This window comes from Callospermophilus lateralis, chromosome 8, assembly GCF_048772815.1.
Source record: "Callospermophilus lateralis isolate mCalLat2 chromosome 8, mCalLat2.hap1, whole genome shotgun sequence".
Lineage (NCBI taxonomy): Eukaryota > Metazoa > Chordata > Mammalia > Rodentia > Sciuridae > Callospermophilus > Callospermophilus lateralis.
In genome coordinates, this window is record NC_135312.1 from 61,479,936 (window position 1) to 61,501,348 (window position 21,413).

Below are 21,413 nucleotides of genomic sequence, written 5' to 3' on the forward strand. Positions count from 1 at the left end.
CGTGAGAACTGCTGGGGTTCTCGGCCCTGGTGTGGGCGCACCCAGCGTCCGGGGTGCAGCTTCTCTCAGGCCGGCTTCTCCTCCCACTCCTCTCTCCCATCTCCTCCCTCCTTCAACCCCCCGCCCCCGGGACGGCTAGGCTCCCTCCCCGCACCGGCCAGTGAGTACACAAAGCGGCGGGTGAGGGGAAGCTTCGCAGGCGTGCACAGAGCAGTGAGATCACTGGCGTTATAAATATCCCGGTGCCAGCGCCGAGATCCGCTCCGGTGGCCTCTCTCTCTCCCCCACTCTCCCTCTCTCTTCCCCGAGGCTATGTCCACCCCGTGCGGCGAGGGGGGCAGCGCCAGAGGCACGCAGCCGCGCGGGGGCTACAGAGCCCAGGAGCAGCCCAACAAGATGCACTTAGGACCCCCGCGACTGGAAGAATGAGCTTGTCCTTCCTCTTCCTCCTCTTCCTCAGCCACCTGATCCTCAGCGCTTGGGCTCACGGGGAGAAGCATCTTGCCCCCAAAGGGCAATCCGGACCCGCTGCCACTGATAGGAACCCGGGAGACTCCGGCAGCCGCCAGAGCAGTAGTGGCACGACGTCTTCCAGGTCTTTTCCTGCCTCTTCTTCCTCCCCCGCGGCTTCTCTGGGCAACCAAGGAAGCGGCTTGGAGCAGAGCAGTTTCCAGTGGAGCCCCTCGGGGCGCCGGACTGGCAGTCTCTACTGCAGAGTGGGCATCGGTTTTCATCTGCAGATCTACCCGGATGGCAAAGTCAATGGCTCCCACGAAGCCAATATGTTAAGTAAGTTGCTTGATCGCCTACAGCACATGTCCTAGGCGGGCTATGGGAGGTTCCAGAGGGACAACCAGTATTCTTTGGGCCGCGGGAGCACCTTCTGGAGCCTCATCTCCTGGTACTCAGCTGGTCCTGAGAACAGCCGGGCGGGTTGGGTGTACGTGCATCTACAAGGCACATTCATACGCACTCCTCTCCTGGTCTGGGCATGAGGAATCGCGATTCCTGAGGTGAAGGTTACCCAGAGACGGGTGCCCAGACAGGCACCTTGTTTCCAGGATGCTGGGCCCCCAAGATGATCCTCCGGCCATGCCTTCATAAAATCCCCCCAAATTTCTTACTTTTTCCGTGTTCAATTTCTCTTTACTTTCTGCTTATGAACTATGTTGGTATTTTTTCATTAGGCATCAAAGTGCATTGCTTTTCCCTGTACATAGCTGAAGGTAATTTTTTTTACAGGAATCAAATCTCAAATACTTCCCTTCTCCAACCATAACCATAAATTTCTAATTAATATAGTATATGTTTATATTGCCCATATGTATATACATAGGTGCCTGTATATGTGCATAGAAATATATATGGAAAGAGGCAGGGGGAGGGCAGAGATTTTGCCTGAAGAAGGCGGCTATCTGGAAAACTGGACACGTTTGGAGAGGGAGATGTGATGGACATTGCATGTATTAACTCCAGTGATGTTTAACAGTTTCGTGTCTTGGGACCATGACAATATCTCTTTAGAAGTGCGGACATCCTTGGTCTTGAAGGACAATTAAGGGAAAGTATTTTAAAAGAAACAGAGAGGTTCCATTTGTTGTGGGTACAAATTGTGCAGGATTTTTTTTTAAAAAAAAATCAAGTTCTTAATTTTCTTTATGAGGTTTTTTCATTAGCATTCTCTTTCTTCCTTCTTTCTTATCTATTCTTCCCTTCCACTCCATCTGAGTTTCCAGACCATCATAGCCACTCCAGGTATTCCCCTCCCCGCTTCTAGGTAACTAAGAGAAGAGGTGATTTGGGGCTGTGGATTAGAGCAATCCTCTGGGAGGCTTTTCCATGGTAGGTTCCAATCGCTTTTCCAGAGGGGGTTTGTTCAGCAGAAAAATCCATTACCGTGGCCTCTGAGATATCCAGGAAGAGCCAAGTGACCAGGAGATAGCGCTGCCTAGAAACATGGCCTTGGAGTCAGTCGGTTACTCTCAGGTGTATCTGACTTGTTCTGCCTCAGACCTAAGACCCCACAGGCCAGTAGACTCCTCAGGCTCTGGATGAGCGCAGGCTTTACTACCGGGCTGACAATCTGGCAGGGGCCTGGGTAGCAGGATTGGAAGTGCACATATCAGCGGGTGGCTGGTTGAAAAGCCTCCTCCGGTGGGTTTTAGAGGGCCGGGTGTAAAACCTGGAGGTTTACTCCAGGACAGGAGCGATTCCACGCTTAACTCCTGGGCCTCTTTAATCTTTTGGAGTGGACTCCAGCTGACTGCAGCGCACGTGGTGAGATGTCTGGAGCACCTAGTCCAGAGGGCTCTGTCCACACACCCCAGGGAATCCAGCACGCTTCTCAGAGGAGCCTATGTTCATATTTTAGAGTTCATTTTACTCTGATCAGATAACTCCCACTTTTGGCGATAAAGGGTACCGTCTGTTGGGGTGAAGGCAAATTTTCTGAAATTTCAGGGACAGCCAGAGTTATACCTGTTTTAGTATTTTTATTTATCCTTCTCATTTGGTCCAATTTGACTCTGTTTCATCAGACTTCAGAGCTTATTCTCCACTTCCAGCAATCTTTCCTCATCTTATTTATTTATTTATTTTTAAACAGGAAAACATTCTCTATTCTATTCTTCTTTCAGGTTATCCAGAAAATCAGCACCAACAGGATAATCTTTATGTGCTCAAGGGAAGACCCCCTACTCCCCAAATTAACAGGCAGTAAGCAATAAGTTGGAGCCCAGGGAGCTTAAAAAAAATGTGTCTAGGGTGGATTTTGGTGTGCTAGGGATCTCTGAGAGTAACATTCATTCCCTAGATAATCACCCTGTTCTCCTCAGAGACAAGATAGGAGTCAAAGATTTTTTGCAGTTTAGGCCTTGCTAGTAGAGGAAAGTTGTGGGAAGGGAAATGAGAACAGATCAACAAAGGTAAAGAAATTACCACTACCTGTAATTTCCAAGGTATAATTCATTTTAAAATCCATGTCAAAAGTTACCTACAAAAGAGCAGGAATGTTTTCTAAACAGTGCCTAAATAAAACTTAAGATAACAATTCCTAATTTATGCCAGTTTTAAACAGTCTTTCAGAGTTTTAGTCTATGTCTTTCATATGACTTAGTTTCATTCACTTATTCATTCATTTATGCACCCAATATAGTATGCCTACCTCACTAAGCAGGATATTTTGGTTACTTTTGTGCAGTTTTGTTATTATTGTTTTGTTTTGCCTTCCATAGATTCTTCTCACAGAGGAAAGCACAACTTATACATTCATGTCCTAGTGATTGGCTGCTTTGTCATGGCAGGAATATTAATCCTACTTTGTAAAATTTGCTACCATTGTTCAATTAAGAATGTATATAGGATGTCTCATGTTTTGTAGAATGGCAAGTAATTTGGAAATTTAAAGTGGGTCTCTGCCCTTACATAGCTGTGAAAGAGAAACAGCATCTTGCTAACTGCTGTTGATCATTTACCTCTTTGAAGGCAGCACTTAGTGGTTTCCTGATATTTATGTAAACTCAGGTGGTTGGTCCTGAACTATTGTTTAGAACATAGGAAGAAATATTTGTCTAAGTCTCATAAGAGAGACTAAGCTGGGTCAAGGGCATATGGGGTACATCACTTTTCTTTATCATCTAATTCTATTGTCTGTGAGTTGGCAGTGACAGAAAAACATATTCTTTTTGCTATAAACCAATTACTTCAGAAAAAAGACAAAGTTTTAACATGAAACTTCATTTAACTGATTCTTTTAAATATAATAAGATTTGTTAGATGGAACATATGTTTCACAATTTTCATTTGATAATGAATACTTTTGCAAATTGTGAATATTTCCTAGTTTAACTATCAGAAGCACACTGTGGTCATAGATTTTGAAACATAATTTCTTTAGTTTAGGTGTATCAATCAATACAGTCTTAGTTTCTCTTATACGATGGTAATTCCAAGTTTTGAAGACAGGAAGTGGAATCAAACTTACTGTATAGAAACATTATTATAAGGAAATAATGGGAAAAGATGAAGAAAGACAAGAGAAGACAAATGATAAGATGTAACCATTACACAGAAATGCAAGGTTTCCTTTAATTTATATGTTTTCAAATTTAGTTTTAATACAGTGCTTCTGTTGACTTCTCTTAGGTCACTGAAGAATTAGAAATCAATACAGGAAGGAAATGTTTAAGGCTGTAGCCACACAAAACCAAAGCAATCACATAAAATATGAAAATTATAATCACATATTTTGACTAATTGAACCCTCAATTTTACTGACTTTTAAAAAAATCTGAATTTACTATCAATTTTGGGGTTATGTAGAGTCATACAAACTACGTGGTCAGTCAAGCCTAGATAAACCAGAATCTGTATTATCTGTGCAGAAAAACTCAAGTAGAGATTTTGTTACAAATTTAATCAATAAAGACTACTAAATTGAATATTTCAAGATTCACATTGATAACTTTGCACAAAATATCTGTTGCTGTAAGGATACAAGTAGAGAAACTTCAGTTTTAAATATTTTTCCTTGGGAATTTTCTGATGGGTTGTTGAAAGCTTCTGAATACATGGGATGAGATACCTGAGTTTTTCTGTATTTTATTCCTCAACTCTATAACACTTGTATCTGCTCAATAGAGCACTATTATATTTAAAAATCTATAGAGGACTAAGTTAAAAAATCTAGATAGATGTTTTCTTATTGAAGTAAACTTACTTCTTTAGGAATAACTATCCCTGTAAGTAAGTGGATTAAACTGTGAGCATCATCTGAGAGATACCAAGAAATTCTTGCTTCCTTCAACCTGGATGTCAACCATGAAATTCTACCAAGAGAGACTACTTCCTTCTTTTAAGCATTGCTCTCTTCTTTTAATACACTTAAATAGGAACATCATAGTAGAAAAATAACACACCATCTACTAGTACTTTAATGTGAGTTAATTTATATTGAGCATCTCCCCACACCATGGGAGTGGGCTACAATAACAGAAGAGTGAGTACTAAAACATGTGTCCCTCCATAAGCACAAAAGGAGTTCTATCAAAAGAAAAAGAGAGGTAGCCAGTGGTCAAAAAAGACAATTCAATGTAGCAGACACTCATTGACTATCTATGATCTGTGACACAAGCTTTGTTTCCCACAATTTTGTATAAGGATAAAGTTTTGGCATCCATAAGTTTCCATCAAATTTATGATCACAAACTCCTAATGACAAGGGTCTGGAAACCACTGAAATATCTTTAAAAAAGGTCAATGTTAGAGAAATGTTTCCTGGGATTTACCTACATGTGATTTAATGCAGATGGCTATAAAATATGTAGAATTCTTTAGTAAGTTACTGAGATTTGGCATAGTAAAATAGATAAAATAGGCCTGTGACCTCTTGGGGTAGGGGAGCAAGAATTTAAGGTGTATGTGATGCCTGTAGAATTTGCTCCAGTATTCAAGAAAATAAGGCATTGTAAACTCACTGCTGACATTAATGTGGAAATTATAATCTTAACATGTCCCCAACGTTAGTCCTTAATTACACTGAAATTTAAAAGGTCAAAACCGAAGTTGCCTGTTTGAAAAATAATTCTTTCATCTAATTTCATCTTTTCTCTTTCCTTTCTTCATTATATTGAATAGAATGGTATATGTGAAGGTGAAAATATAATTTTCTTTTCTTAAAATATCATTTTAGTTGTAGATAGACACAATATCTTTATTTTATTTATTTATTTTTATGTGGTGCTGAGGATTGAACCCAGTGCCTCACACATATGAGGCAAGCGCTCTACCATTGAGCCACAGCCCTCACCCCTAAATATAATTTTCTTAAAATCATAAAATCTTTCCATTCTTACCTAACACTTCATTTTGTAAGAAAATAAACTGTGCGATATGTGATAAAATAATAACTTTCACAAATATTGTTTTATCTTCCCCATATTTAAAATTCATTGCAATGCAAAATGTGCATAAAATGCATACAGAATGTATTCTGTGTTGAGATATAAGTTAAATTAGTCAAAATGGGTCTTTCTTAAATAATAGAGTATACTAGCTGTCAGAAAGCAATAGTTTACTTAGGCAAAGCAGTAGTATTTTTATTCGTAAATATTTATAAAGTTCTTTTATCTCAACATCTTTAAAGTTAGGCTTCAAACTCATATTGTACTGAAAATTTTATCTTTAATACTAAGACACATTTTTTATTAATATACAATCAGTTTGCATTTAACAAACCAGGTAATGTCACAGAAAATGGAATCAAGAACATCTAACACTCCAAAACCTTGAGTAAATTGGGAGAAACACAGCCAAGTCTCTTTCTCTAGCAATTCCAAATTGCCTCTTTTGTATTTATCACTCTACATATTTGATTTCTCATGTTTTCCCTTTCTTGTATTATTTGAGCATAGTACTCACAAGCAGGTTCCCAACAATAACTAAATGCATTAATGATGTCTTTAATATCATTCTGTAATTCTGATAGAAATAAAACTTTATAGCAGATGTTTCAGTTACATTTTAGTAATAATATTATTAAAATATATTGCATCTCTGTAATTTAACTCTGTAAAGTTAAACATACTACTTTTGCACTACATGTTTACTAAAGCAGTGTATCTATTTATGTATACTGCTATCCACATAGTGTATTTACCTTTATCAAGCATTTTGTGTGCTTTGCACTATTCGATAAAATGACAATGTTTCTAAACCTTTGAGTATATAGTTCAGTCCAGTAATTTTTATAGAAAAATCTATTATAAATAGATGAAAACATTTTGAAGGAAAGGATGTATGGGAAAAAAAGTTTCTTTAATGGTTTCTTTCTAAAAGCAAAAGTACTTTCTTCAAAACAGTTTTGTGTTTTTCTATTTGTATATATTAAAAGAAACACTAAGACATCAGCAGCTTCAGTTTTTCTGAGCTGTGTTTTATTTCCTTTGGTCTAAAAATGTTTATAATAAAAATAGTTTTTCAGGTATTCCCTTTTCCTGATGAGCTTTCTAATCAAATATTTTAAAGAAACCAAATTGAATATAAGCAGCAGTATTTGTTACAATTAGAAGTGCTCAGCTTGCAATGTGCAATGTAATTGCTCAATAATTTTTTTTTCGTATGAATGTGCTTATTTTCCTTCTTATAAATTCAATAATTTTACATGTACTTCAAATACTCCAGAGAAAGACTGCTGTTGCAAGAAATCAGGTAAACTTTTCTACTGAGCAGAGTTTTATGGTTATCCTAAATAAATATGTATGCTTGGAACAGTACAGACTGGAGTGTTGAGGTGTTGTTTCCTCTCTTCTTCCCTGTTTCATTCTTTTTTTCTTTTCCTTTGTTCTTCTCTAGGATAGATCTTTTTCTAGCTCTAGTGGACTACATCATTTCAGTCTTTTTTGTTTCTCTGCAATTTGATGTAGGTAACCAACAAAAACATTATGTTTTTCTCATCTCTGTAATACATTATATGTGAGTTTATGATAAACAGGTAGCCTTTTCAATTGTATGCAGATTATAGGTTTCATCTTTTAAAAATATTCTTGTGAACTGTGATGAGCAATTCTTTTGACTCAGTGAGTTGTGGACTTACGAAGTATTGTAGCAGAGAGAGTGACATTGACTTGATAATGCTAGATATGAAATACAAAATATAAATAATAATGTAATAAAATACCTCATTAATTTTTTTTCAGGAAATGATTCAAGTACAAGATGTTTAAAAACATAGTCCATAAAACATGGGTTAAGCCAATGTTATTCATAACGTTTTCAGTATCTTGTTATGTGTAGTCTTTAAATGAGCTACTTGCTACATACTTGAATACTGTATATATTTATTTACACTCAAATTGTGATGATCAGAGAAGAAGGATTTATTTTTTATAAATATTGTTTTCCAGGCTTTCCAATAGTTTATATTAATTTTGAGAGCACTTTATGACTTTAATGTTAAAAATAGCATGTTATCTTTGATGGAAAAATAATGGATGGGAATTATTTTTTTAAAATATTTACCAAACGTGCCTTTCTGATTCTTTTAGAACCTGAAAGATTCTATTGGCAAATGTAGTCTACTAAAAGCAGTTTGCATTTGAAAAAAAAAAAAAGGATTACTGATGATGCAAAATCAGATTTTTTGAATCTTGAAATTAATTATTTTAAACGAATACTTGAATGATAGCTGTTTTTTCCATATTTTTATTGGTGCATGATAATCATAAACTAGCATCATCAACAAAGTGAATGTCACAAAAATAAGAATGTAAATTCTTTTTTTTAACAGCAGTAATAAAGAATGGCAAGAATCTATGTAGAAATTTAATTCTTCGCAATGATATATAGAAGAGTCTGTGTTTTATTTTGGGATTTCTGTCATCCTAGGTATTTTGGAAATATTTGCTGTGTCTCAGGGGATTGTAGGAATACGAGGAGTTTTCAGCAACAAATTTTTAGCGATGTCAAAAAAAGGAAAACTCCATGCAAGTGTAAGTAGAACCACTTTATACTTGTTCAAGGTGTTATGGAAATTTTACATTTGTAACAAAGAATCAATTGATCTTCCAAATTGGTAGAAAAGACAAATGCCTTGCTTAGAGAATTTGTTTTTGGTAAAATTATATGTACATAAAACCAAGAGAATTCTATGTGGGTCTCTAATCATTTACTATTTTATTGACTTGAAAAGGTATTAGAGTCTATAAAAAAGTTTTCAAGGTGAATGTATTTGGAAATAACTTTTTCAAAGTGGTTGCCATTTTTTTATTTCTTAGAAGGGCCCAAATGTGGAGTAGTATTACAATACTGCATAACATTTAAAATTTTCATGTTTGTGGAGATGGTGGATGTTCAGTAAATGAATTTCTTGTTTAATTTTACAAACTATTTACAATGTTAAAAAATCAAATCTAAGTAGCATAACATATTTTCATATTAACAAGTAAGAAGGGAAGAAACTGGTAATAAGAAGTCTTTAAACTACCATGGAAATTTTTTATTTGATGAATTTGAGGAGTTTTTCCCTTGTATTTTGTCACATCAAATATAACGACTTCTTAATGCTATAAAGACTAATTTTGCACTTTAAAAATTGCTTCACATCACTTACAAGGTTTGGCATCAATTTATAAATTATTTATTTTTTTGCTTTGTTATTAAAACACCCTTCACATGGGAAATATTAAAACATTTTAAAGGTAATAAAATACATGTAGCTTAGCTTTCCCACTCTGATTCTGTTTATTTATATTACTATGTATACATGGCACTTAAAAATGATTTATGTTTTCTCTGTGGTATAATAACTTTCTTCACATTAAATAATTTAAAAAATTATTCTTTGAAATTAGTTCTTTAGCTCATATTCTTTTTAATTCTTAATAAATGAATTGTTGAAATATTACCTTTCCTATTTTCAAAGTGTATGGAACTTTTAGTTGAATGCAGCTAATTGAAAATTACTATTTATTATTTTTATTTTATGTAGACTTTTTAGACTTGCACTTTGTTAAATGTGTAAGACCTTTATAATTTTTCTTTCCTTTAGATAAAGGTGATTTATTAATAATTTTGAAGGATTCTCTAGAGTTGGAGCAATTTCTATAGTCACTTCAGGATTAAATGAGATAATACATATAAAGTACTTAGAACAGTGTTTGTATATTGGTATTATTGTGTTGAATAAACACTACCTATTAGTATATGTAATAAACTAAAAGTAGTATAAATATAATAAACTACTAAAATCTTAGCTTATTAAGATATATAGAAAACCCCTTTGTTTCAAACTTTTTAATAATCCATTGCAAGAATTATAAAATTATTTACCCATTTCATATTCTGAACTCATTATGATGCTCTAGCAAGCTATAATATAGTATTTATAAAATAATTGTTCTGATGGAGCAATTAAAAATCTTTGATTTTTTTTATTTATGTATTTAAGGGACAAAATTCTGCATTACTGTGGAAAAAGACAAACATTTCATTTTATTAAAAAATAACATTTGATTTTTAAAAATCCACATACAGATTTTGAAAATAATGATTAAATGCCTCAGGACAGAGTAACTTCTCCCCAGACTACTTTAAGGTTGTAAAAGATTGAAACACTTTCAAAATCTAAGCATCAGAATAATATATGATGTACATAAGGAAATTTTCTCTCATTGGTTTGTTGGTTATGCATGAAAATTTTAACTTTGAAAATATTCTGATTTATGCACATTTATACATGCAAAAAATAGATTCAACTTGGACCAGCTTAAGGATAATTGCCACAGAAAGCAAAGTATTATAAATGGATGCCAATTAGAAAGGTCAAACTGAGAGGTTAGGATACATGATTCCTCTGTCAAATGCAAGTAACAAATTTCTAGAAATTTGACCCAAATGTCTAAGGATGACTGGTGGAAATAATGCAGATAATGCAAAAACAGCATCTGTTATTCTTTTTCATCTTGGCAGGCTAAAGTTATTTCATGGAATAATGACTTTTAAACAGTACAAAGCAAGTCTTGCTCTTGTCACTCACTGAAGCTCTTTGATATAAAAGTCATTCTGATGACTTTGAGCTGAATTGTAGATAAAAAAATTAAGCCCTGTGATTATGTGGATTCTTTTTAAACCAGTTGTTCAATTCCACTTTCTCTTATCTGAGCTTTTATTAGCACTTTCTCTCTATATGGAAACCTAATTAAATTATAAAGTGATTTATTTTTAAAGAAGTTGAATTCAGAAATAGCATTAATCCTAGCAATTATCACTTTTATGCCCAGCTTTCCTGTTTTCAGCTTCTAGGTAAACATGTTTTAAAAATTGTTTTCAAAACTTAAATATGATTATTTGATGGAGTTTTGATTTTTATAAAATCACATTATCATCCTAAAGGCCAAGAACTCATACTTTTAGGATTAGAAGTATAATTTGTGAGTTACTTTAAACTAATAATTGTGCAGAAGTATTTTAAGAGTTACCTTTAAATTTCTATCCACAAAGTAAATGTAGAGAGTAAGTGTAGAAATGTAAAATATTCATTTAATCCTGGGGAATGTAGTCCCCCACTGCACTGGGAAATATTCATGGATAGTTGTAGGTTTTCAACTTGGTTTTTATAGTAACAATCAGAGTATTAAAAATTAGTTACCAGGCAGGGATAATGGACTTTCAGAGTCCTGTAAAAGCTCTTTCACTCACATTATCTCATTAGATAATGAGGTGAGGAAAGAACCTGAGATGTTAAATTATTTTCCTAAGGTCACACAGTTAACAAGTTATTGAACCAGAACTATATCCTCTTACAATGTTCTGTCTCTTTTTAAACACTGTAGTGCTTGGAATATAAAAGTTAGCTTGAAATAAGACATTACATTTTGGAACCAATTGCATTGTTTTCATGTATTTACAAGGATTAGTAAGTGCATGGCTTAATAATATTTTCACATAACCTATAACAAATGAATACTATGGCATATCCTTGGAATATTTATAGTATTTTTAAAATACTAAACAAGTGAATAATTTTTGGATATGTAAAGTTGCACATTTCCTTCTAGCTCTCTCTCTTTCTGATTCCAAACACTTTTATTGTACTGACTCCCCTCCATCTCTGCCCCCCTTTACATCTCTCTTCCAAAGAGGAAGAGATGTGTCTGCCACAGAGACTTTTACAGATGTCGGTTATCCAATGTGATGATGTGTGGCTTAGGGGAACCCTCTCAGTTTGAACTTTCAAAACAGAAAAGATCAGTTTTGTCCACAGAAATCTTTTAGTAAGTGCTTCATCTATCATCAGTGGACCCAAAGATGTCCAACTGAAGTAGCCCAGAGTGAGTAGATTTAAGCAACATGGATGCGGATTTCATTTTTATGCTGAGTTTTTAAATTCTGTAAGAGAAATTTCATTTGAACTTTAGTTGTGTAAACACGCTGGGCTTGCTGCTCTTTCGAGTCTCTCATTCACATCTAACTTTCCTTAAAACTTTTGGTTTACTCTAAATATACAACACAGTCAAATTCCTACCATGCAGGTTTTTTCAACATTTTCTTTACAGGATGAAGGTGTATGGTCTTCACCTTGTCAAAATGTGTCAGGAATCATGGCGAGTAGGAGGAGGTAATTGCTTCCCAGAGAGCCATGAGGGTTAGTCAGAGCCATGGCTGTGGCCTCTGCTGTTTGTCTCAACACTTTCCTATGCTGAGGCACTTTCTGAGTCTGAGTGTCATTCTCTGTCTGTTTCTGCTCTCCCTCAGGTTTGGGATATTTACTGAAAGACCCCTTAGAGAGTCTTTCTAGATTCTTCTGAGAATGTGGTTAGATCACCAAGGCTGAACGCTGCTCCACTGCCTTACTGTGTCCTTGTGCTTATTCTTTCTAATGTTGGCTTTATCAACCAATAATGGTAGGAAAATTACAGTAGCAATCTATGGGATGATTAAGTGAAATGAGATAATACATACAGAACGCTGAGAGTAGTGCTGGACAAGTGTTCAGGGCTTAAAAGTTTAAACAGATCTTCCTGGCAGCTGGTGGACGATCTTCAGTCTCTTTCTTTCGGATTTTGAGGTCAGTTATTTAGAGAAGACCTCAGTCCTATTTATCATGGAAGTTATTCCCCTTGTATTTAGATTTTTCATGCATACAGTGAACCCTTATCTATCTACTGGGTTTTCCTTTTTCCAAGGAACCTAATTTGAAAGCAAATTCCCAAGTTTCTGCTCCTAAAAGGTGAGGATTTCCTAGGGTCGTAATCTTGTAATTCTTAGTGTCCATCTTTTCTCCCCTGCCTCCGGCCCCTGCCAAAATGAAATCCTATGAAAGGTGGTTATCATGTATTCTTTGGCATTTTCGTAAAGTGTGTGTGATAGCTCACTGTCTATTGGGGGAAAACATGTCAGCTTATTTTAAAGATCCAGAGAGAAGCATGTGTTGGAATTATTTTTGTTTCGCAGTGTTTTAGGGGATCATGTTTGGAAGGAAAGCTAATTGCAGAGTTTACGAAACAGGCATGGAATGTATGCTTGATCAGCCCTGAGCAAGGACTAGAACATCCTCCTTTCCTGGTTTCAGAGGGTGCCAGCTGGCTTGCTAGGATGAGAATCTGGGCTGGACTTCCTGTGCTGGGGGCAGAGTGAGGAGGAGTCAGCAGCCCCTGAAGTTGGGCACATTCACTGGAAGGGGAAATGGAGGCTTGAGCAATACTTATCTTCATCCTTAAAAAAATAACCTAATAAACTTCTCTCTTCCAGTCAAGACCATGAGCTTTATCAAGACCTTTGCCTATGGGCTGGGGCTGTAGCTCAGTGATAGAACACTTGTCTCACATGCATGAGGCACTGGGTTCGATCCTCAGCAACACATAAAATAAATAAACTAAAAAAATAAAGATATTGTGTCCATCTACAACTAAATGTGGGTATATACAGGGTATATACATATATACACGTGTGTGTGTGTATGTGTGTGTGTGTGTGTGTATATATCTTTGCTTCCTTTAAATTTGCCCTGTGTAAGTCTGGCGAGAGAGCCTACTTTACTGAGGAAGTTTGCCTAAAGCAAGGGATGGTGTTATATTTCTCTGATGGTTTGGGAAATGACACTTGTTATTTTTCATTGTTTTAACATGAAACAACTTCAGAGCCAATAAGATCCCATAAAAGCTGGGGTGACAACCTTGTTTTGAATAGTGTTATAGAAAGAGGTTTAGTCTAGGAATTAAAAGATGAAACCTAATTCACAGGCCCAATCTGGCACTGGATAAATGTGGACCTTAAGTGAATTGTTTTCTCTGATTGACAATCACATAATAGTATTTTAATAGTCATGAATTATTAGAAGAGGTAAGTAATATAGGTAAGCCGTGAGACACACAGTAGCCTTCAATAGCCCGGGTTTATAGAGCTATTAAAGACATCAGAAAGAAAGGCCCCATCTTCTACCATGTTTCTCCTAATGTGGTCCTTACCTCACCTGCATCAAAATCAGCTGGGATGCTGGTTGACCATAAAAGCCCAGGCTCTCACTTCACACTTACTAAAACATAATCTCTGGCGATAACTCATAGAATCTGCATTTTGAACTGGATTCTTTAATAATTTTAGTAATTCATGAAGTTCAGAAGAAAGATCCTGTGGTTGGTATTCCTCACTGTATTATTATGTTGGTTGTTATTAAAACCAGGTCTTTATTTCTTTGGCTGTCTAATAGGAAGAACTGAGATGTAGAATGGGTAGATGTCTAATGTCAAGCAGGAATTATGGCCATGCTCTGGAGATATCATGGTAGGATAGGGCTATAACTGACCCATGTGGGACTTAGGTGGTAAAGAGTAAAAAGAAGCCCTGAGGGTGCAAAACCCTCAGAGCAAAACCATACAAAATGGAGTGGGCTTTGGGTACCTGTTCAAGGCAACCTCATTGGTGGGGTTAGGGATAGAAATCAAGAAGCAATGAATGTAAATATAAAAACCAGAACTAGTAATGCATGCTGCAAGAAAACTTTGCTTAGAGCACAATGATCATTTTTATTGCACTCTATAATAATATTTGAATTGGTGAATAATGTTAGTTCATAACACTTTAATTATTTAGATTTAGCTGATTATTTCTTAATTTTATAAGTTCTTTCAAGAGAAAGAGGAAAATCAAAAGAAAAAAATAGTGAAATAGAAAACTTCACAGTCTATGATTTATACAGGTATTAATGCAAATTCACTCCTATCTCCATACCACTTTCATATACTTCCTGTTTACTTCTATAGTTGCACATAAATAAGATTTGGCATTTGCATAGCCTCAATTCATTCATTGTAAGATTCTCAATCATCATAGAACATGGTATTTACTAAGGAACAAAACTATGTTAAGGCTTTAGGGAGTTTTTTTTAAAAACAATGTTGTTTTAGAGAGATTTTCTACTTGGATTAATTGATTCTCTGATTAATTCCAATTTTGTAGAACTAGTCTTTTCTGAAATATCCTAGGTAATCTTAAATTTTGCTTTCTTTAAAATGAATTTGAACTTTTAAAAAACATTAATTGTTTAAAATATATTCTTCACTGTGAAGAGATAAGTAGAGTCAAGAAAGTGATTCTTAGTTTGGACACAGTGGTACATGACTGTAATCCCAGAGGTGGAGGCCAGAGGATCACAAGTTTGAGGCCAGCCTTAGCAACAGTGTGATCCTGTATCAAAGTAAAAATAAGAAAGGGCTGGAGATGTAGGTAGAGCACCCCTGGGGGTTCAATCCCTAGTACCACCAAAAGAAAAAAGAAAAAGAAAGGAAAAGACAGTATCTTCTGATGAAAAAGTTCTTGTTTCCCTTAGCAGTGTGTTTCCCTACCTTGAAGTAATTTGGTTATTCCAGGAAATATAGTTTAATGTGTTCAAGTTTTATTTGTTTTGGAGAATAAGAAACTACCTAAAATTCATTAATTTCAACATTTTATTTTAATTTTATAAGCATGGCTTGTTGAAGGTAATTTGAGAGATGAAGGAAAAATTAAAGACAAAATACAGATCATTTAAATCATCAAAGAACCTGGGAAGGACCATACCTTTATAAAGATAGAAACCACCATAGTGTTTAGGTGTTACATAGTTAATAAATATCTATTATATTTATTATTAAAACTTATTCAAATTTTATTTGAAATAAAGCTAGTTTTTCTTTTTTTAACAAACATTCTAATGATTGTTTTTGTTGTAGTGGCCGATGGTAGTAGGGCAGTGAAATGATGGGAGTTCTGGTTTCAGTAGCTTATTTGAAATTTGATCACCTCCCTACTTCACATCTTAACTACAGAAAAAGTCTGTATGCCATCCTTATTTTTCTATGGAAATAATGCATCTCTATTATTTAAAAGTGTATGGTTTATTAAAGAAATTTATAAAAGTCAAAGGACAATTTAAATATGAGAACTAGCCAGGAAATTTTATTACGCAAAATTATCTAATGGTAAATGTATATATTTTAATACTTACACCTAAGACCTATGCTTCTTGGTGACTCTTTGCAATAAAGATGCTCCAGGCATGACATTACATGCAGAGATGTACTGTTGAGGGTCACAATCTTATTGGAGCAAGACTGCAAATGCTGACAAGAGCAGTCAATCCTTCAAGAAGAAACTAGATCTCTTGGTTAAAAAAAAAAAAAAAAATTAGCTGAAGTAGTTTTCTCAAATGGTTCTGTTCCATCAGAGCTAGAAGACTTTTTCAGACAAAACATTAAATTAGAAACCAATTAAGAAAGCCAAAACAGTCTGACTGCTTTACTCTTGTTTTCATGTAGGCTTTGGGGTGGCTGAGGGTCTGTGAGTGTGTGGGTCCTTAGCATTCTGAATATATCTCTACTCCGTGGGACAATTAGATAACCCTTGAAAAATTGATAGTCTGACCAGCCTCCTCCTAAAAAGGCTCCTTCTAAGAAAGAACTTAAAAATAAGAATCTTGAGGGAAAAAGGAGAATATTTTTTAGATAGAGCAATTTTAATGGGTGGGGTAGCTAAATTTTTCACTATTCTGAGACATTTTAAGATGGAATTGACATTTTTTGAAAATATGTGATGGTGTGTGTGTGTGTGTGTGTGTGTGTGTGTGACCATCAGCCACATTAACTAAAAAATTACATGTTCTTTAACATAAGGATAAACAAGGTTAAACAATGTAATACCTTTAAAAATCTGTCAATATTGGATAAAGCGATTACTGTTATTTTTATAAAACAGAGGTAAAAGTCAGGTCAAGTTATAATGTTGTATATATACATAATACATAATATAATGCATTATCTATACATATTCAAAAAAGTTATACAGCTATCTTTTAAGAAAAACTCTCCACCTCCGTCCCTTTAACCACTAAGCTATGGGCCTATCCCCTATTCTCTTTTTAATGAAATGCTCTTTGCCTTTCTAAAATGCTTGTCCTGTTATGGAGCTGGAAATATTCCAGATGGCTACAATTTTTATTTTAAAATAAAACTTTAAGATTATCTAATTAAATGGAAGAGCCATTTTAAGAGCTAAGCAGCAGCTATAGACAGATATATATATATATATATATATATATATATTTAACTTGTAAGAAGATCTTTTAAATAAAAAATGAGAACAATAACTATGATTTCTAAATGACATCATCATTGCACTCTTGGCCTAGGCATAGGCTAGCGTGTTGTAAGGCAGAAAGAGAGAAATGCCACACGTTGAGGTGGTTCTTTTAACACACCTGCTCCTAGCCTACTGGAGATCAAATCTAGACGATCTACCAGAAGACTTGGAGAAGACCTAGGTATATAGCTTCATAGCCCCGAAATAAGGAGCTGTATTGCACTTAAATGTAAATAACTCTGGTGAAGTGTTGTACATAAGATAAATATGCTGTTGTAAATGCTTTGATCCAGGTTGTCTTCTGTAATTGTCAGTACAAGTCCAAAAGTCCATGGGTACTTCAACAGTGTGTCTAGTAAGTTGCTTTGCATTATCTGGACTTTTGGGTTATGGTGTTATGGTATTGCAAAGTTTGACATTACTAGAAAAAGCAAGAGCAAAGGACAGTTTTATTCCAGCATAAAACATCTTGCCTGAAATAGAAATGCACAGCTTTTAGTGTTTTTATATATGGGGAACAGAATATATGGTATTTCTAACCCCACTATTCTATGCCATGGAGCTCCATGAATCATAAGATGTAGGAATTTAGCCTGGTAGACACACTCTTAATTCCTTGAAGGTTATGGACTCTTGAGTTTGATGAAAGGTAAAGATCCCTTTCCTACTAAAATATTTCTATTTTCACAGTAACCCTGTGGGGTAAGGCTTGTGGATAAGGGGTCTAAGGCTAAGAGCTCCAGTGGCAGAATTGGTATTTGGTAGCATGTCTGGCCCCACGCTCACACTCTTTCCCCTACCATACTCCTTCCAACCCTAGTTCAGCAAACCAAGCCCTTTCTGGTCTGGTATTGATCTACTTTGTCAGCCTTGTCTGTTGTTTTTTCCCTCATTCCTCCCACACGGAAGTCACACCAAACTGCTTAATAGGTATTCAAATTGTGACGGTGACACTTGAACATACTGTTCCTGCTCCCGGAAAATTCTTTCTCATTTCACCTGCCTCCGTGACCTCGGCTCAAATGTCAGCTTTCCAGGAAGACTTTCTGCCCTCTTCTCTTCACCTCTGCCCTCTTAAATGCCTTTCCTCTAAGTTGTCATTGTAACCTCTGAAGACTTTCTACTCATAATTCCACTTATTAAGCTGCACCATGATGATGTCTGTCTGTTTGCTTTTCCACTATTGTGTGAACATTTCAAGGTCAGATATTGTATGTGTGTGTGTGTGTGTGTAAGATTTGGCTAAGGTGTTAATACTGACTCCAGTATGTTTTTCTTTCTACACTCTCTTGTATCACATGTTTAAAGCTATATTTTTCCAAAAGATCTCTTAACACATGCAATATTAATAGGGCCATATGCTACTCCTCTCTCAGCAGCATGAATTACACTGATAACATTGAAAATGGATGCTTGTTTCAAAGGAACAGTTTGACCCCATTTCTCCAAACACAAATTTATGTTTTACTAGGCAATTGTTTCTTAATAGTATAGTTCTATTTATTTTCTTGGTGACCTAGAGGGGGGGAAATCCTATCTACAGATTTTTATCTATATGATTTTAAAAAAATCAACTATAAATGTCAAAGTTTTGTTTAAATAGTAACAATGTTTTAATGTATTAGGAGTTCTTAATGTTTAAATGAAGAGTTCAAGTTATCATTAGAATACATATATTAACATTGTGTCACCAAGTACAGTGTGAACAGAAATCATAGTTACAAAGATGAATAAAGAAGAAATATGTAAATAAAAACAGGAATTTTAAAGCAACTTAAAAAGAAGCAAATATGTTTTTAAAAAGGGAATAAAGTAGGAAAGCGAGGAGGGATCAATAGAATTCTTGGTTTTTCTTTTTTGGTATGAGACATCATATTTCATTACATGCTGAAAATATTGCAAGTTAAATTTTTTCTTTTTCCCCATTTAGGCCAAATTTACAGATGACTGCAAGTTCAGGGAGCGATTTCAAGAAAACAGCTATAATACCTATGCTTCGGCAACCCACAGAACTGAAAGGACCGGGCGGGAGTGGTACGTGGCCCTGAATAAACGAGGGAAAGCTAAACGGGGTTGCAGTCCTCGGGTCAAACCCCAGCACATCTCCACCCACTTTCTACCAAGATTCAAGCAGTCTGAGCAGCCAGAACTTTCTTTCACTGTTACTGTTCCTGAAAAGAAAAAGCCACCTACCCCTGTCAAGCCAAAGGTTCCACTCTCTACACCTCGCAAAAGTCCCAATACAGTGAAATACAGACTCAAGTTTCGCTTTGGATAACTCTGATCTAGGCCTTGCCAGAAAGCATTCTTTTCCCTCAGGAGATTCTACAGGTGTCTTCAAAGCTCTGGAGAAAAATCTTCTTCGGTCCCAGCTTTGGCTGTACTCACTCTGTATGAAAAGTCAGGTCATTTGTTTCAGTTTGAAGCAAAAACGTTTTTTTGATAGGAATGGAACTGGAATTCCTTGTACTTTTAGGAGGAGCACAGCACTTCAGTTCAGAAAGCCTTTTGCTTTATACTTAGGGGATATTTAGAATTCCACATTTTCAGAAAGTCAAATAGCCTGGACTATGTATTTTTCTGACTTTTACAGCTCAACCTGAAAGAACATACATGATACATTTTTTATTTTTGGTTTCCAAAGAATATTTTGATGCTGATAAAATATTTTATTAACTTTTATTTTTGTTTTTTTAAATTACCTCTGCATTGTTCATATTTTCTTACTTTTGTTATTTTAACTAATATGACATAAGCAATCGTTTTAATACTGTTTATGAATTATAAATGTGTTTATAGCTTATTTGTAACGTGGATTTCTTTTGCAATTTTCTATTCACTGCACTATTTTTATTTTATTTTTTATTTTTTAGCCATACCTCAGTTAATGTAAATTTAGTTTGACGTTTTAAAATGTTTAAATTCTCTTCCACAGCATCAAAGGCTCAGCTTGGATTTGTGTGTATGCGTGTGTAAATTTATGACATTATGTGAAAACCTACCCCTTTAACGGCTGGTTAGAAATTAAGGAGGAAAAAAAAAATAAGAGTATTTTAATGAAACTAACAGTTGTAGGTAAGGAAAAGAATTAGAGGTAAAAGTACTCTAAATTTGTAGCATTTATTGAGATCTAATTCTGTCTTGCCTTTGCTTCTCCTGTTATCTTACCCCCTGCCCTCATTCTGGAACAGCTGAAGGAATACATTTTATTCTGTCCATCAAGCATACACTATGAAATCGGAGTGCTTAAAAATACTTCTGTGACCCTCTGCAATGCTTGTTGTATAGATCCACAGGGAGTAACCGCTTAGAGGGAAACGATGGAGAACTGAAGGAGATGAATCGCTGAATAGTTATCCGTGTCAAGTCTGGTTGTCAAAAAATGTTCTTATTATTCAGTCAAACATGCTTTGAGCTTCGTATCCTAAAAGTAACCATTCCAGGGAATAGATCTGCCATTTTACAAGGAAATTTTATGATACATATAGATAGATAGATAGATATAGTATGTTTATCTATATATATATCTGACATACATATATAGATACATATACGTTATATGTGTATATATATATATATACATATATATCTGATATAAATATATATTTATTCTCATCTTGTGATATGGGAAACCTGGGAATTTGATGAGTTGAAGTGGCACTTCATTCTCAACCCAAATACTGAATGCTGAACATAAATCTCAGAAAATATAACTCATGAAATTTATTTTCTTGGATAATCATTTTTATTGAGTTCTATAAAATACAAATGTTCATCTTACATTTGGAAATGTTGTAATAAAAAAAGCATAGCTAATGGTTAGAAACATGTCTTTCATAATAAGAGCCAAATAGTTCATAGAAAGTTGGTAGTGTGCACTGAAGTATGTTTACAGAATATTGATAAAACTGGGGGTATAGTTCAGTGATAGAGTGCTTGCTTGCCTACCGTTAACAAGGCCTTGGGTTTGTTCCCCAGCATGCACATCATAATCATAATAATGTTAAACTTATTTTCCTAAAACAAAGTTTAGCTTATTATGGTGCATAGAGTGAACTTACCAATATTGAATTTAGTACCATACACACAGATTTCCTTATTTATGTGTATATTATATGTAGCATATGAAAATCTACCCATGAATTAAAACATCATGCATGTACTTTTACATATACTTTTAATCACTTATTATAAAGCCAACAATCTGTTTTTTGCTCCTTGTTTTAATGCATGATTTTTTAAAATAGAAAATGAAATGCTACAAAAGTTTTAATTAGTTTAGACTTTAGAATACCCCTAAGTTA

General features: G+C 35.1%; 1 protein-coding gene across 1 annotated transcript; it reads left to right on the forward strand.

Annotated features, from left to right (window-relative positions):
• The first annotated feature begins 425 nt into the window (after positions 1 to 425).
• Fgf5 (fibroblast growth factor 5) lies at positions 426 to 19,387 on the forward strand. Its single transcript, XM_076864932.2, has 3 exons — positions 426 to 789; positions 8,383 to 8,486; positions 19,040 to 19,387. The coding sequence occupies exons 1-3, from the start codon at positions 426 to 428 to the stop codon at positions 19,385 to 19,387; spliced, it is 816 nt and encodes a 271-aa protein (XP_076721047.1).
• The last annotated feature ends 2,026 nt before the right edge of the window (positions 19,388 to 21,413 follow it).

What these genes read in the sequence shown, in the direction of transcription:
- Fgf5 (XM_076864932.2), top strand. Translation starts at nt 426, where the DNA reads ATGAGCTTGTCCTTCCTCTTCCTCCTCTTCCTCAGCCACCTGATCCTC. An exon ending in CCACGAAGCCAATATGTTAA is followed by an intron (nt 790 to 8,382) that starts GTAAGTTGCTTG and finishes CTGTCATCCTAG; the next exon opens with GTATTTTGGAAATATTTGCT. An exon ending in AAGGAAAACTCCATGCAAGT is followed by an intron (nt 8,487 to 19,039) that starts GTAAGTAGAACC and finishes TTCCCCATTTAG; the next exon opens with GCCAAATTTACAGATGACTG.